Source organism: Triticum aestivum, chromosome 1A, assembly GCF_018294505.1.
Source record: "Triticum aestivum cultivar Chinese Spring chromosome 1A, IWGSC CS RefSeq v2.1, whole genome shotgun sequence".
In the NCBI taxonomy this organism is placed as follows: Eukaryota; Viridiplantae; Streptophyta; class Magnoliopsida; order Poales; family Poaceae; genus Triticum; species Triticum aestivum.
This window is the reverse complement of record NC_057794.1, coordinates 480,224,247-480,242,617: the sequence shown is the minus strand read 5'-3', so window position 1 is coordinate 480,242,617 and position 18,371 is coordinate 480,224,247. Positions and strand designations below refer to the sequence as shown.

General features: G+C 41.5%; 1 protein-coding gene across 5 annotated transcripts; it reads left to right on the top strand.

Annotated features, from left to right (window-relative positions):
- Window positions 1-2,551: 2,551 nt before the first annotated feature.
- Window positions 2,552-5,398, top strand: LOC123058603 (uncharacterized). 5 transcript variants are annotated; one of them, XM_044481323.1, is made up of 6 exons: window positions 2,553-2,823; window positions 3,060-3,147; window positions 3,367-3,539; window positions 3,625-3,679; window positions 3,757-3,809; window positions 5,074-5,398. In XM_044481323.1, exons 1-5 carry the CDS (start codon window positions 2,716-2,718, stop codon window positions 3,771-3,773), a joined length of 441 nt encoding a protein of 146 aa, XP_044337258.1. In that variant the 5' UTR covers window positions 2,553-2,715; the 3' UTR covers window positions 3,774-3,809; window positions 5,074-5,398. The 5 variants fall into 5 exon arrangements, 3 of the variants coding, with proteins under 3 accessions (XP_044337266.1, XP_044337258.1, XP_044337254.1); XM_044481319.1 differs by having other exon boundaries at window positions 3,060-3,150; XR_006427245.1 differs by having other exon boundaries at window positions 2,552-2,823; window positions 3,625-3,809.
- Window positions 5,399-18,371: the final 12,973 nt, after the last annotated feature.

Here is an 18,371-nt window from a genome sequence, read left to right as displayed (position 1 = left end):
ATCGAGAGTCGGGCGAAAGCGGAGATGCTTGTGGCGTAGGGCATCAAGATGAAGGAGATCCCGACGAAGAAGAAGACGACGAAGAAGCCATCGGTTGTCATCAGTGCCGGCGAGACCGGCGAGGAGGCGATGGTGAGGTTTGCTCGGGAGCATCCGGAGTACGTCCAGGCCGAGCTGGACTACTACTGAAAGTATGAGGCGGAGCAGAAGAAGAAGGGGGCAAATAAGGAGGACGAGGCCGGTCCCTCGACGGTGATCCCCATCAAGTCCTCTTCCGAGGAGGACTGGGCAAACTTCTCGAAGGAGGAGGGAGGGGTGCGACGACCCAGAGAAGGAGGAGTTCTGGGCCAGTTCCGTAGCTCCGACGATGAGGAGTAGTTTATCTAGTAGTTTGAATAAGTAGTAGTTGAAGTTCATGTATGAAGCTATGTTGAATTTGATGTTTGAACTATGTTAAATGGACTAGTAGTTTGTCGTTTTAAGAAATTTACATCTTTATTTTGGGCCATCTATTGGAGTTGCTCTTTTGGACCATCTATTTGGACCATCTATTGGAGTTGAGCTTTTTTTGAAGCTCCAAAACGTACTTTTTGGCGGTCTAAATTTTAGATCTCCGGTTTTGGACCGCCAAATTTTGGACCATCTATTGGAGATGCTCTAAATTTGCACCGTGAGGTGTTGTATTTTACATCACGAGAAGGTCGCGGTCCAATTTTTTTTACATATGGACCGTCTGTTGGAGCTGCGTTTTTGGTCTCAGGCGGTCAAAAGTTAGTTACTTTTACATTTGGACCATCTATTAGAGAAACTCTTAATCCATTGCTAAGGGCATCTCTACCGATTCCCTATCCCAATAAAGTGTTAGAGAAGGAAAATCGGGGTTTCCTTCGCACACAAAAAAAAACTAATTGAACCCCTAACACCGTTAGTGGAGGAAACAATTTACTCCACAACGACCGTGACTCTTAAATATACTCAGCCAACGGGCCTCGGAGTAAAAATTTCCCACCCCATTTTGCCTCCTCTTCCACCCCCGTCATCGTCCAATCCCCACCGGCGCACACCCACCCTCAACCACACCCACTCCGCTCCATACCCTAGAGGCGTCGGCCTCCTCCCACCCCCATATGCCGCACAACGACATGTGGCCCTGGACATCCCGGATGAATAACATGAGCAACTGAGATTTAGGCCAAGGCGGTGCAAATGTCGTCTGGTCGATGACGCACGCGGGTGGGGGGGGGGGGCACCGGACCTCGACACCCTTAATAGTAAGGCAACACCGCAACTATTTTGTACGACATGCTGAAGGTACCCTCAAACGCCAACACGCCAGGGTGAGGAAGGGTAGACAAACGCCCCACGGCTGCGCCCTGAGCGCCACTATTTCCTCTTTCTCTGAATTTGCGTCGCAATGATACGATGACACACGATCCAAAACACCATGGACAAACGGCACGAGTAACCAATATATAGGTCAAGGCAATAAAATGGCCCGCATCAAACGCACATCTCAAGCATGGAAAACTCCATTTTTAGGGCGCTTATAAGTTCATGATATTTGGCACCTGTGGGGTGACTCCACTTCTGAAAAATGCAAAATTTGGGCGAAGCATGGTAGTGGAGACTTGGTAACCAAATCAAACTTCACGATTCATTTGCCATTCTTGTAGCACTAATTAGATGTCGGATCACATTTCTCAGATGTTTGGGCTATAGGGGCATCTATGGTAGACGTCCCGAGTCATGTGGAGTCGCGACGGAATTCAGAAATATCCAGACATACATTTGATGGTACAATCTTTTGGAATTACTAATCTTGATACATTAACTAAGTTTAGCATAAACCGAAGAAATAGTTTTCCCTTAGAAAGCTATGGTAATAGGCATGCGAATGGATCTTTGTTGTTGAGCTTTATGACCCAACTTAAATATCAAAATATCAATAGTTGTTTTGTTTTCAAATATTTGAACTATGATATTTCAAAAGCTAAAACATTTCATATTATTAAATTCAAAACTCTGAATTTAGTTTTGTTTAACTATAAAATTCCAAATGTAAATATTTGAAAACATGATTTCACTTTGATATCTAATAGTGGAACTTCAAATTCCAATAATTTTTTAAAACTTTTAAATGCATAATAGCTTATATAAAAAATTATAACTTTGATTATGTAATACTCTCTCAGTTCGAAAAAAAGTGACTCAAGTTTGTACTAATTTGAGTCACTTATTTTGAGACAGAGGGAATACAAAATTGTGGGTTTGTAACCACTCCTCAAATTCTCTTTGTCAAATCAAATGGTTGTTGCGAAAAACAACCTGTTGTAATCCTAGATGGAATTATATGATCAAGGTGGAATTGAGATTACCAATAGTATCTCCCAATGCTGCCTATGAGCATCTTCAAAATCAAAAGGAAAAAAATACCCTCAAAAAAGGCCAAAAATGCTGCCTAGGAAAGCAAATGGCACTCTTCCCGTCCGGCCCTTCTGTATCTTACGAAATAGCAGAGCAGGACTCTTCCCGCGAGCCTTTATAAGAGGCAAAGGGCAGATGGAGGCCGGAGCAGAGCGCCACGAGTCAAGCAGAGAAGTGCGAGCTCCTCCCTCACCTCCGACCCACGCCACGCCGCCGCCGCCAATAACGACCAACTCACGTGCCCTATCCTTCTCCCCCCTTTTGTTCGTCTCCTCCTAAACCGCCGCCAGCATGGACGCCAAGAAGAGGTCGCCGCCCACCCCCGCGGCCGCCGGAGCCGCGCCGCCCGCGGCCAACGGGTACTTCAGCTCGGTCTTCTCCGCGTCGCCGTCGCCTGCGGTACCGTTTCTTCCCGCCGCCTGCTTTTACGATCTGTTAGTCGTGAATTTGGGGACGTGATTCGGCGATTTTGATGTCTCGTTGTCTCCTGCCCGATTCTTTTTCCTCTTGAGTTCGTTACGCGGTTACTAATTTTGGGGCAGGTTTCGTGATCGGCGGGTTCTGTATGTTTTTTTGTTGTGATATCTGTTTGGGAGTACCTCTGATGACGCTGCTGCTTTTGTTTGACCTGAAAGGCAAATCCAAGAGACGCCAGGCAGATGGACCTGTACACGATACTGAACAAGCAGAACCCCAAAGGGCAGAGTGGCGGGGGCATTGCAGGTAGTTGTGGGATATCCTGTCTACCCCCTGCATTGCTGGGCATATAATGTCAAATTTGTGAACACCGTGTAAGAAAAGGAGCTATTCTAAAGCATTAGTTGTATGAGTTCTTCTACTACTGATGTTGATAGTCATCTTAGCTTGACTGGGAATTTGGGCAATTGATTGATATGTGATACATCAGTGAACTAACTGTGTAATTTTCAATTTGTATTCCAGATGCCAAATCCCAAGGCAGCCCTACCATAGGTCGTGTTGCTTACAAAGATGGAAAACAGTTTTATCCAAACGAGTCCTCGGAGTCACCTTACTTTGGCTCGTCTGTGCATTACGGTGGCCGGGACTTCTATGACAGCTCTCCACACAAGCAAGCCGATGAGTCATCCAGAAATGTACACTGAAACTGCATTGCAAATAATCAATCCCCTAGTTGATTATATTACTAATGTTTGAATGTTTCCAATATGTCCAATCCAGTATAAGGAGGATAATGCGGATGGCTCCCTGGCTACCAGAGGTGATTGGTGGCAAGGTATGGCATTTACTGCCCATTTGGATATTATCTAGAAATGATGAAACGCATACGTACTGACTATAATTTTCTGTCAGGTTCACTTTACTACTAAAAACACTTTGCAATGGACTCTCCTACTGTGAACAAGGTGCATATTTATAATCCCCCTGTTTTATTGTTTGATTTGTCTCAGTTTTGTGCCCTTATGTTGCTTGTGCTATGTCTGCAGCATTTCTTTTCTAGTTTGAACAGTGGTAGGTTAACAACAGTATCTGAAAGTGTAGTTACTTAGTTGTCAGTGTTTTGACAGAGTTAAGTTAAAACTGTTTTTCTCTGGGAGAACAGCTCACAAGGATGTTCTGCGTTTGTCACAAAATACTCCATCCGTCCCAAAATAAGTGTCTCAACTTTGTACTAAGCTTGAGACACTTGTTTTAGGACAGAGGGAGTGGGTGTAACAGAGAGCTGATTGTTTAGTCTTAGTCTTTTGTACAAGGTACACGAACTATGTATTATATAACATGAGAAGCTGCAATCAACTAAGGCTCATTCAGTTTTGTAATCTATGGGTGGACTGCCCTTAGTCGTAACCTCCAACCCACTCTTGATCTCCTCTCGTTTCCTAGTACACACACATAATATGATTCATGGATATTATTATTTTTCTTTGTGTCGTTATCACAGTTTTGGTGTCTAATTAGGTCCTGAAATCTGCACAAGATTTACTTGTTAGTTGTCACATCTGTGCGCACTGATTGCAGAGCAGTAGTGGTTGACATTGACAGCTCTCAGAGAAAAAATGATTGACTGTCCTGAATTGAAAGTCCAGTTAATCAGTAATTTACCTAACAGCCTTGTAACGACTGGCATCAACATCATTGTAGTGATGTGACCTATTATCCCGTCATGAGTGTTATCATATATTTGAGGTGTCATGTATTATGTGTTAATCTTTTGATAACCTTGTTATTAATATTGCTCCTACGTTTTGGCAATTTATCTCATGTTCATCATGACATGAATTTACTGTTTGTTGAGAGCTGGCAATGGTTAATCCTCAGTGCATTTCTAAGTTCACTTAACATGGCAACCGGTTGGCATTATATTATTTAGTTAATCCCCGAGTCTTTCACATAGGCCTCAATTAGTCTAGTATCTGGTTGTTTTCTACATAGGTCTCACCAAATACAAGTTTTTCAGATTTCCATTGCCGGAAAATAGAGACCAAAAGTTGTTGCAGTTGTTTTACTTGTAAATGCATTCTTGTCTGTAGGAAGCTGTGCTAATACACATGCAACCTCTGTTACTCGTAGCTTGTTATGATTGTCCAGCTGAAACCTGTGTTGCTTTTAATGCATTATCATCGGCCTCATCCTTTACTAACATCGAATTAATTTGGTGGTTTTTCACAGGAATAAAAAGGAGTACGTCGAGCTGGTAGGCTGTAGAGTTGACATGAGTCATCAGGCATAAGAAAAGTCATAGTGGAACTACATCTGTTCTGTCGGTGGTGGCAGTATTTAGATGCATCACTCACCTAGGCAGATGTAGACGTACTATGTGTATCTTTTCTTTGCCTTACTAGATTTGAGTGATGAAATGTAATGGGACTGGCAGGGCAGCAGCAGGTAGGTCCTACAAAAAGTTGCTGCTATTTTGCAACTGACGAGATCACTTGCTGTATGCGTTATGTATCCTGGTTCGTGGTTGTGTTTTGGTAATATTTGGATTTGCACATCTGTTTCGGTCTACCATTTGTTTGCTGAGAGAACCATGGTATGAACTTGTGACAGTTATTTATAACCTGGTGCATTTCTTAAGCTTTTAGCCTCCTTCACACGGCACCCAGTTGGCATTCTACTACTATGTTCTTTCCTGTTTATATGGCTTGTATTCCTAGATTGTCAATTTAGTCAATGAAATAAAAGTTATATGCAGAAAAAGATATTAAACTGCCAAAACGTCTTACATTTGTGAACAGAGGGAAAGGGGGTACCATTGAATTCATATATGAGTTATGTGCCAAAAGAAAAGTATCTTGTTAATCCTAGGCATTCTTGTATTCATAAATTATACGTACGTGTTTTTAGTTTTTGTCTCATATTATTAATATTCACGTTTCAGTTATTCTGAAATGTATTGCAACCAACGCGTAGGATGTCATCTAGTTGTGTATATGTGATGGGGCATTCCCTTGCCCGCCATAGTTTAAAAAACCAAACTGATGATTGAACTGTTCATGTTATGACTGGTTGGAATAATACAGTATATATTAACTATATAATATATGGTAATGTAAGTACTATTTTATTTGCCTCAAAAGATAGTAGTACTAATAAATGGTCAAATATAAACGTTTGTCAACAAGGGGGCCCAGCTAAGCTGAGGACAGCTCTGGGCTACTACTCTCAATACTCCTGAATTTCTGAGTATTGAGAGGAGAGCGTAGCCAGCGCCCACACACACGTCCCTCGTCGTGGACCGGCCCAACATAGGAGGCAAGCAGCTCCCTCGGGGGTGCCGGTTTTTCAAAAACAAATATGGATTTTAAAAAGTTCACCAAATTAAAAAATGCTCACAAACTCAGAAAAAGTTCGTCAATTTTGCAAATTAAAATATTAGAATTTGGGAAAATTCATAGATTTTTTTAAAAAAAAATCATGGATTTGAAAAAAGACATCGGTCTTGAAAAAAAGTTCAAAATTTTGAAATAGGTTCATCAATTTTGAGAAGAAGGTTCATTAAATAAAAAAATCAGGGATTTTCAAGCAAATAATAATGAATTCAAAAATATTCATGAATTACCACAAAAATGTGCTTTCCAAAAAAATTATGTATTAAAAAATCACGTGATTTTGGAAAAAATATATGCGGATTTCAAAAGAAAGTTCATCAATTTGAAATAAATTCATGAATTTGAAAAAAGTTCTCAGATTTAAAGAAAAAATGCGGATTTGGAAAGGTTCATCAATTTTAAAAAAGAGATATTGGATTTTAAAAATGTCCCTAGATTTTTTTTAAAAATCACTAATTTTGTGGGGAATAAAGAAAAAAATAAAAGGAAATACAAACAAAAAAGGAACAAAAAATAGAAGACAATGAAAAAAGAAAAGAAAAATAAAAACCGAACAAAAACGGTCCAGAAAAACCTAAACAAGAAAAAGAAGAAAAACCCAACCGGAAGCTTCAAGAAGCTTCCGAAAACCGGTTGGGAGAAGCTTCTGGAAGCTTCCCAAAACCAGGAATAACTCTCTGTTGCAGCCTTATATTGGCCGGCCTGTTAGAATCGAAGGAAAGGAGGGGTGTGTGCACCTGTTTGCAGGATAGCTTGTAACGCGAGCTTAAGGCTTTGAATAGACGTTGGGTGAATTTCTTGCAGAACCGTCGGTTCTAGTTTTTTCCGGCCTAACTGTCGGTTCGGTCGGGACACTTAATACGGTAGCTTGGCATGAAATTATTAGAACATCTCATATAAAGAGTTGAATACATTACCTCTAGGCTAGTGAAGTGGCGATTGTAGATGAAAGATAGAGGGTGGGACACCTTACTAAGTTGGTAAACTTTTCTTATGTCAATACATTTTTTTGCTTCACACAATGTTATCCATCCCACTACAAAAACAATGTTATTCAAAGTTTCGAACATATAGGTCTACCTCCACAACTTACAAAAACCTTGTATTTTAAAGTTTTGAAAAACATATAATATCCCAATCTTATCTTAGAGAATAAATGGTGTATAATTGTAAAATTTTCATGTTTTTTAAACGGCATTTGTATGATAGTAGTTTGTTGCATAACTTAATTTATGATTATCTACACAATTAGACATAATAATTTTGTTTTACAAAATCAATAAGTAGCACTTTATCCCTTCTCTGTGTACTATGTATATTAATTTGATTCAAATAAGTACTCATTGCCAAAAATTGTTATGTATAACATTTATTTAAAAATAATCATTTTAAAATAGATAATAGAAAATGAATTTTCTAGTCTACGTAGAAATAAAAAAATGGTGCCCGTCCCTGCTATGTATAATCGGTCAATAATCCTCTACTTGCTCAACTGGGCCATTTGACAAATTACTCTCCCCTAACTAAGATTTGGGTATCATGTCCTTCGGAACACTTCTTACTCCAAGTCCTATTCCTAGAGTTACAAATGCTAATGTATAAGATCTGTGGTTAAAATTGTCATGCATAAACGATCATTATTTTTTTGGAAAAAATTGAGTGTATGCTAGAGCCCATCGAAGCCTACGTAGTAGAATCTCCCATAGACATGTGACGAATTAAAATACTAATATTGGTACTAATTTTTTTTTTATCATCTTATAATCAAAATAAATTCATTTTAAAATAATTTGTTTTGCATAATTAGCAACATACAAATGTTGCTAAATATTAATTGTCTCATTCTTTGTGATGCATTTCCAATTGTTATCGAAAAAATACAATTTACATTGTGGTAAATTTAAATTTTGTTTCATAAGAGAACGCATGTTAGTTTTTCTTTTTCAAGACATTGCCAGAATCACTCTTTAGACCTGAACTCAGTAAATGTGAGAAAAAAAATGACACACATTATTTTCTTACACTTGCATGAATTGTATTGTATATATGTTTATTTCTAAGTTCCTGTATATATTACAAACCTTATTATCTTTGTAGAGGCTTCTAGTGTAGGATTGCGTATAAGCAAATAGAAATTCTAGAATATATGACATGTTAATGTTGTGAGGAGGCTAAAATCAAATTATTGGCATGTTGCTTTATTAGGTTTTTTGTTGCCATATGTCTTTCACATGTTCTAGTGGGTTCGTTCGTTGACTATACTTGGTAACTAAATAGTATCATTTATAGTAAGCATAGACAAACATCAAAATGCCTCTGACTCAGTAGTAAGTTTGCACATATGTATATGATTTGATTACCTTATGTGCTCATCGCAATGTATGGGGTATCAAATAGCATATACAAGTGGTCATGCCACTTTCCCAAATGAAGAATCACCTTGATTCCCGTAAAAAGGAATTATCTTACATATGTGCATGAAACTAAATACATGAATCATCTTTTAGGAATATAAAGCATAGTATCTAGCTAAGATAATCTTCATAGAGTTGTAGATTTGCTTGTTCCTACATGGATCCTTATGTGGACTAGCTTTCCTCCTATAAGAAGAGTCTTATTTTTTTCCAGATATGTAATAGGCCCTTGGAATAATAATTAGCAATGATGGTTACTATACTGCATAACTAGAATGTGCGTAGGTACCTCTGTCCGGCTACGTGATCATCAATCCAACTAGGCGTCTTCCATCATGCTTGTAGTGTGGAGCAAGAGTATTGAAATGTAGTATATATGTATCGATCCAAATTGGGGTATTTGTACAAAACATGCATAAAAGCCCTATAACATTTTGCTAAAAAGCCCTATAATTGGCACTTCGGCTAAATTACATGTATGAAGTGATTACATAGCAACATAGCCAAAACATACAATCAAGCACGCCAAGGACCGTGTCACATATGCCAACACCAGCAAACCCTACACTCGATGCATTGTTTTTTTCATAGACTAGACTCGACATCATCAATGGTCAACAGTGGCAGCCCCTTGGTCATGATATCATCAAAGTATTGACACAATGTGGAATGGCATTGCATGACCAAGAGACAAGTGAGCCCCTGAGCAACACATAGTAGTCATAGGTGGACCGTTGGGTGCAAGGTTAACCAATGTTAGTAATCCTCTGAGTATATGACAATGTCGTTGTATCGTGAGCAACGTATGTTGAGGTCGTGACTCTCTGTGTGATTAGTGAATATGCTCAAGACCGTGGTTTAATCAAAGGACTAGTTCCAAACCTTGTTGTAGATTGATAGTACTTATGCAATGTGCAAAAGAACACCATCTTCATGTTGGAAGATGACCTTTAGAGTGCTACATGCTTGAATTTTATTCTATCCATTTCTAGCAGCTTACTGGTTGAAGATAAAACTCATAAAAGTAAGATTTTCTAATGGCCAGGCAGTTGAGAGACGAGGAATGCACCTACATATCCAACTAAAAAACCCGGTTCTTTTCCTCTTACACAGTTAAGCCTTCCTTTGAACTTTAAAAATATGAAGTAACCTTGGTTGGAAAGCCATAGAAAGTAGAAAACAAGATTGCTAGTGAATGTACTTATTGTGTTCGGTTGGTCGTGTAGTTCTACTAGTACTAATGTAGGCAATATATTCTTTCTTATGATCCCAAACACAGTTATTCATAGTATTAAATTTTCAGAATGTACCAGGTATGGACCGTATTAAAATTGGTTGTTGACTCGATACTAACTAGATAATACTCCTTGGCTTGCTCCGGGAATTTATAGCAATCAATCTTTCAAGAATAAAACTAGAATCATATCATAGAAAAATGATGTGGATGTCTTGCAGGTACCTGATGATGTGGAGGGGTGATAGCATGTGTGGTAAGGTGAGATGTATGCATGTTGATAGAAATACAAGCAGCATGGATCAACTACTTAGGTGTAGTAGAGATGAAAACACACGCATTCTTGTGGGAATTAATTGCAATTAGTTCATAAGGTTTGTCCATTGGTATTTAGATTAACAATATGAGAATTGAAACAAAAAATGCGAGGTATTGTATTGTATAGTTGTAGAATATTTATTGAATATGGGTAGCATGCATGGTGCATGTTAAAGGTGGTTCTATTTTCATGCATGGTGACATAGTGAGTTGACATAATTGCATGTTGAGATAATTAGAGTTAGTGGGGATCAACTACTTAAGTATATAGGGTATGGTGTCATTTCACATAAGGCCTTCTTTAATTAGCACTCGTATGCCACTGAAAAAATAACACTTATATGATGGGTTGACTTTTAGATTAGCTATTAGGTTGAATTTTGAGCATTTCATGCTTGCATATGTGGGATGGAGAGATGCACGGAATTGGGAATGGGAATAAAAGTCTACTCTAGTATTTGCTACATGTCGGCTTTTATTTCACTTCCTGCCCTCTCCTTCCCTCTCTTCTCCTCTCACCTATGTATTGGGATTTTGATGATGTGAAACACGCTACGACATGCCTAGTAGGAATTGGTATTGCTCTTATGGTCTCGTAGGCTCTGCTTTGGGAGCGGAGACTGTGTATTTCTTATGCATGCACCGTCAGAATTGGCTGAACTTATGAGAACGAATTCAAATTAGACCTTGGTGTGGTTTATCTGGTTTGAGCATGGTGAGAAGCAAACAATAATCTATGTTTTCAAGGGATTATGCTTAGTGTTTCACTAATATTAGTATTGTTCTATTGTCACACATCGAAACCTTGGACAACACTTTAGAGATACTCATGTACAACACTTTCGAGTAGAAGTTAGCTAGTGGACCCTTGGTTACTCAGGTTTTTGGTTGTCCACGTGCATGGGCGTGAGAATTCCTGAGGCCTCTTTGGTCCAAAGAATTTATAGAGAAATCTTGTAGCATATGACATATCACTCTATCTTTGTTACGATGCATATTATTATTTTTCCAGAAATTTATGCGGAATATCACGATGTTTGGACTGGAGTTTGTGTGGAACGGTGCATACATACATACTGTATTGCATTTTCTCTTACTATGTATATTACTTTTTCCAGAATTTTATGGAACCTGTACGGTGTACAACCAGACTTTGCACCGCGAAACCCGGTTCGATATGCCGACATTTAGCCGTCGACGCAAATAATCAGCATGAGTAGCAGAGTTATGCTGGACGCGGTTGTGTCGATCATTCGTACTGAGCTCCAATTTCACGGTGAAACTGGAGCCCGTGAGCCCGCGAGGCCATTTCAATGTAAGAAAACATCTTCCATTTGGATGCCCCGCCATTTGCAGAAAAAAAACAGTGCTATCTTGGTTATCTGATTGAACAGAGTAAATTGCAAAAAACCACCACATTTGGGGACGCGAAATCAAAAAACCACCATCTTTCGAAATTTTTTTTTGCAAAAAACCACCACTATTGTGCTAACAGTTTGCAAAAAACGCTGATTGCTCGATCAGTCCCGTTTGAGGGCAAACCTGACGCCCAAGGCCCGCTGTCAGGTGCCACATGGCCTGTGCGCACACGGCGCCCGTCAAGCGCCGTTAGACGGCGAGAGACAAACTGGTCAAACCCAACCGAGTCAGCCATTCCCCACTCCTCGCCTGCCGGACCCCTCCGCTCCCGCCCCGCCGTCGCCCCTCCCCCCTGTCGTGGATTTGTCACGGCAGATGTCCTTGTGAAAGGACTTAGTCGTGGAGCCATCGCAACGGGTTAACTTAAAGGGGTTAAACCGGACAAGGGGACACGGAGAGTTTTATGCTAGTTCGGCCCCTTTGATGAAGGTAAAAGCCTACGTCTAGTTGTGATTGGTATTGCTTAGGTTTCGAAGGCCAGGGAGCGAATCCGCTTTGTCTGGCTCCCGAGTTGTTGTTTCCTCTGCTCCAACCGTGGCCGGGTCGTCCCTTTATATACACAGGTTGACCCCGCCGGTTTACAGAGTCCCGAGGCCGGATCATAGAGGTGTCTGGCTCGGTCTCTATTCCTCTAACTTACAATACAAGTTTACATGATAAAGTCGGTTCACAACTACAGGCTTTAATCCGTCTTTGGGCCTTGGGCCTTCTTAAAGCGGCATCATCTTCACATCTTCATAAAGTTAATCCGGCTACTCCTGGCCGGTTTACATCCAGTAGTAATATCCCCAACATTAGGCCCCAGATTGATTCGAACAGGTTTCATGTCAATCCTTAGTAAAAACTTCGTCTTCCACATTTTCTCATACTTTGGTAAACTGCCGTGACGTCATCTTCTCGGATCGTGGTAAACTGTCGTGACGTCATCTGTAAAACTGCGTATGACACATCTTTATTAATGGTCATCCGACAATCGAGGCGACAGCTCCGCCTCACTTCTATGTTTTGGCTCCTCGATTTTCGTGCCTGACACCCATCCCTTGCCTTTATAAATAAGACCGAGGGGGCATTTTCACTTTTCCCCCTCATGCCTCTTCGCGTCGTCTTCCTTGCACTGCTCAACCTCCAGAGCTCCGCCACCACCATCGACCGTCGCCTCTGCTCCGACCCCGGCCACTACATCACCCTGAACGCACCAGAATACTGCGGCATCTCTCCGCCGTTCCTGTGATACTGGTAACCCTTTTTCCTTCCACCCTAGATCTTGTTTTTAGGGTTTCACTGCTCGTCGGAGTTCATAGAAAAAACTCAGTACTGTTCTTCTCTTTTCTTCTCTGTAGCATCCCAGGCTAGGTTGGACCTGTTATCTTTGCGCGACCATAGCCATAATCGTATTCTTCTCACTAGACTCTCTCTTTATACGAGGAACAACTTATCTGAATCTGCTGAACTGTCTAAATATCTGAAGCTTGAACCTGAATATATTCCAGTTTCTATCATTCCTTAGATCTGGAATTTTCATATAACTCTGTGAAATCTGTTTCCCCTTACTTAGGTATTTTTAGATCTGTACTCCTCACACCAATATAGGCGGTTTAACTTTGCAAGAATGACAATCCGATATACACCATTAGTCCCCTTGGTGAACCGCCAATGTACTTCCCCTTATAACCTGTATTTAATAAATTCTTGTATGGAATTGCCAAATCCGGTTTAGCGATATGTTTATATCCTTAATATAACCTTGTCCTTCATTATTATATCAGCCTCCGGTTTACGCAATCTTATGCACCAGTATATGTTGATATCATTACATCTTGTGTGTTATCCTGAGTGATTTGTAAACCGGCGTTTCTTCCACAGCTTTTTTGCTCTATAATGGCCAAGCAATTTACCGCTTGCAACTGGGCCCGTTCCCGGGTCACCGAGGAACAATTGAACGATATGGTTAGCATTGGTACTTTGCCTAAGAAGACCGAGATTAAATGGCGAGTTCCAGGAGCAGAAAATCCTCCGACCCCGAGGCAGGGTGAGGTGGTGGTCTTTGTCGACCACATAGGCCGTGGCTTCAAACCGCCAGGGTCAAAGTTTTACCGAGATGTGCTTGCCAATTTCCAACTCCATCCTCAAGACATCGGGCCCAACTCAGTATCCAATCTATGCAACTTCCAGGTCTTCTGTGAAGTGTACTTACAGGAAGAACCAACTGCGGAGCTGTTCCGGGACTTCTTTCACTTAAACCGGCGCACATAATTTGTAAATGGCCCCAACACTGAACTTGGTGTGTCTCAATTCAGAAGCGGAAAGAAGTTGAATTTCCTCATGCCAAACTGCACAGCCACCCAAAGGAATGGAGCCAGACTTGGTTTTACTGCAGAGACACTTCTCCTGAAGATGAGAATCCCCTGCCAGGCTTTCGTGATCACCGGCTTTCCAACACCCATCCGATGCCGCAACGCTTAAGTTCCGCGGAAAGGGCGAAATATGCCCCTCAACTCGCCAAACTCCGGGCTTTTATGGCCAACGGTTTAACAGGTATTGATTTCGTGCGCTGTTGGATATCTTGGAGCATCTTGCCGCTAAGCCGGCGTCCCGGTTTAATGTGTGAGTACACCGGTGAGGTTGAAGACCCTCAACGCCATTGCAACATTCAAGTGACTGATGAAGAAATCACTGAAGGTGTAAAGGAAATTTTGAATGAATCGGAACTAGTCTGTAGTCAAACCGGCTTGAATCCCTTCTATACCAAGAACAAACCGCCTGCTGTAAGCACCATACTTCCTTTTCATCTTTGATATCTTTAATTTGTGCAACTTGTAATCCTTCTTCTGTGTATGTATGTATAGGGTGATGATCCCTTCTGGAAACGGAAAACCGTAGAAAAAGCAGTAAAGCCAACCGGGGATAAAGCGATCAAACCATCTCGCCCCAAAACCAAAGCCGTCAAACGGACGTCAAAACGGAAAACGGCTGACCGGATCAACATGGAACTTGATGATGATGCTGATGATCCGGAAGTTGAGGTAGAACTTGACTCACTTGGCTCCCTTTTCATGCATCTCATTAACAATGAACTTACTCAGGAGGACGCAGAAGGCAGTCAAGCTGATGATGTAGAGGTAATTACCCTTTCCTCCGGTTCAGACTCTAAGCCAACACAAAAAAACCCGTCAAGCAGTCTGGAAAGTAAGCTTTTCTCATCCTCTTGCTCATTTGGATCCAACATTTATTTTGAAGACTCAGCAGCATGAAGCTCGCCGGACAACCCGGCACAGTGGCCAACAGGTTACTTCAACCGGTTTACCTGACACCCCGGTTCGGAAGCGCCGGTATGAGGTCTCTCCTACTCCTGACAATTCTTACCCAAGGCAGGTTATTTCAGACAACCTCTTAATCCGTCCGATTCAAATTATCAGGTGACACCTCCCTCATCTTCTGGTGAATCAACAGCAACTCAACTCCCTCCTCTGAAAACTGTGGCTGGGTAAGCTTTGTAACCTTTCATCTCAATGCGTTGTAAATCTGGAATAAAATGAACCCTCTTTTTAATTTTGTCTGCAGAGCCAAAGCCAGACCCAGCAAGAAAGCTCGGGTCAACAATCCGCCTGAAGACCCAGCCACTTTTGAAGAAGAACCAAGAGGTGACCTGGACCAGACTTCTGAACCGGAGGGCCCTCATCCTGAAGCCGCCTCTGACGACCCGCCCCTTCAAGGCCAAAACACTGATGAACCAACAAACGCTGAGCCTGCCGCGCCTGACACTGAACCGGCAGAGCCAAACCGGGCTAGTCTGGTGAGAGATGCTGAGACTCCATTATCACCAGCCAAAAACACTGAAAGCCAAGGAGACGAAGTTATCATTACTGGAATGGGCCACAGCTCTCCTGGCCATCCCGTAATCTTGGCTCAACATAGTGCCAAAGAAGAGCAGGCTACTAGGGAAAAAGGCAAATGGAGTAGTGATTTATCAAATTATGCTCATCTCAACGCTGAAGAACTTCACTTTGGCTTCTTGAACCGTCTTCACTCAAACCGGGACTATGAAGTCGGTTTCGTGAATTTGATGAAGGAGCGATATGAGGTATTTTCATCTCCCTTTGTTCGTTGATTCAAAGTTGAAATACTAGCCCAAGTAGCCCCCAAGGGCCGTTTTATGATGTTAATCATAAACTGGGTCTTTGTAGCACTTTAAGTTTCTCGTCATTGATCCTCAAAATGTCAGGTCTCTAATAAGAACCAAGACTCATCTTTTAACAATTAGATAGCTTTCCGCAGCGTAGCCCCCAAAGGCCGGTTTAACTTGGCAAGTTAATCCGGGTTTTAATCCATGCATCCATTTTAGAATAGACGTACATTAGCCCCCAAGTGTCCAGGATAATGCTTGCATTGTTCTGGAGACTTGTATAAAATGTAGTACTTTAGAGCAAGTAGGCATTAGCCCCCAAGTATGAAGTGCATAACTTGTTATACGCTTTGTACTTAGTACATATATATATTCTATTGTTTAATATACCTTCAATGTTGCAGGCTGAACTGAGGAATAGAGATGCCTGAAACTCTGACTTGCAAGAGAATGTGAAGTCACAACAAGCAGAAGCTGCAAAAGCCAAAGAGGAGCTGACCCAAGCCCTGGCCGCAATGGAAAAGCTGAAGGAATCTTTCAACAAAGATCGTGCTAACTGGGAAACCGAAAAATCAGGTTTAACCAAAAGAGCTGAAGGCGCCGAGGCAGCCCTGAAACCAATTGTAGATGAACTAGCTGGCTTGAAATAGCAAATCAACACTATGACTTCTGCTATCTTTGGTAAGTATCTCCTTATGTGTTTTGCGCAATTCAATGAACCTTATCACTGACCAGAACATTGATATAAACTCTTGGCAGGCACTCAGATTGCTCATCTTGGTACAGACACGCGGATGAAGCTCAAAGCGGCGTATACTTTGATTGAACGGTTGTACTCTGGGTCTCAGTGGGCTATTTGCACGGCGGCTTACAACAAACCGGCCCCAACCATGATAAAAGAAACACTTGAGAAGCTGGCCATGTTACCAGCCCGGATTGTCGAATTGAAGAAGGCAGCTGCCAGAGCAGGAGCTTTGACCGCACTTATTCGAGCCAAAGCCTGGATTCTAGACCTTGAAGCGGAGGATATCATTAAATGATACCCATGCGTGAAGGAGGACGGTTCAAACTTCGATAATGACGACCTCCGGCGGCTGACCAAAGAGATGCGGCCAGTGGCCAGCAAGCTGGCCGAAGACACAGACTTGTCCCATTTTCAACCGGCTTATGACGCTGAAGGGAAAAGACAGCCTGCCGAAATCCATGAAGTTGAAGAACTTGTGCCTACGATTCTTAAGCACACTTACACTCCTGATATTGACCCATCCAATCTTATCCATGAAGAGGCAGTATTTCAAGCTTTAACTGGAATCGATTGGTCGATGGTTGATTTCCAGCGTCTGGGGAGGGATGAAGAAGTGCCCACACCAACTGACCCTAAACCATCAAACCGTCTAGGCGAAGCATCTTAAACCGGTCGCCGGTTTACTGGCTATTGTGTACCGATACTTTGAAAAACAATTATGCAATTGGAGCTGCTTTGAAAGCTTCTTGTAATAGGATAGCCAAAACTCCGTTATCTGCCATGCCATCGAGCATGTTTTGTAATACCTCGTGACAACTTGTTCCACCTTTTGGGATCAATTTATCCTTAACTCAGGAATAGTTTCGTTCCTGAATACAAAAACTTGCAAAGTGTCCTAGTGGTTTACCATTGGACGGGTTATGATGCTCAACATGTATACAATACTTAGATGAATGATCAAAGTTGTTGTATAAAAAGTAATATGTGCAACATACCTCGTTGGTTGACCAACTGTTTGGTAAAGGTGCTAACACCAATCTGGAGTAATAATAACTCCATCCTTATAGTGCCGGATTATGATAATAAACCGTACCGGGATATAATAATCACTGGGTTTTCTTTATAGCACTGGTGATTTAGTCAAACCAGACCGGGACAATGAACACCGGTTTATAACTGATCATGTACTGACAACTTGTAGTTGAAAGGCAAGCCGGGTCAAGGATACCGGTTTATCAGAAGACATTTATGAACTTCTATAAAGTAAAAAATCTTCAACAAATAAGACTCAAAAAGAAAATATGCAAGGCTTTTTACGAGCTGCTAGGCTCCAGATCGAGGCTTTTCATGGGCTGCCAGGCCTCTGAATTAAACCATTTAACAAAGCCTTTTAAGATGGGCCTCCAATTAACCAATCGTCATTTTAACTCTGACAAGTTCAGGGTCTGTAAAAGATTGACTTGTCAAACGTTTGGCGGGTCATACCAGGATTACCTGGACAGGAGTGGCTTACTTGATGAAGGCAGGTTAACTCGGGTTTTTAGGTGAATACACCAGGCTTCCAAGCCGTGGCTTGATAGCCAATTACAAGGGTCCTTTCAAACTCTTTGTTGCTTTGCAAAAAAGACCCCCAAGTAACTTTGTGAGCTGTGCTCAGTGGGTGCCCATGTTTGAGTTTGTGCTTTGTACAACATTCTCTTTGGCCCCGCATATTTTCCTTTGTGGCTGAAACACCTATCAAGAGGTGTAGCTATGGTGTGATAACAACCAAGCCCCTAGTGATATCCCTTCATGGTTTCAAACCGATCAAAAGGTGTAGCTATGGTTCAGATATAACCAAGCCCCCTAGTGATTTTCTTTATATCCGTGTGGCTGCAGAGAC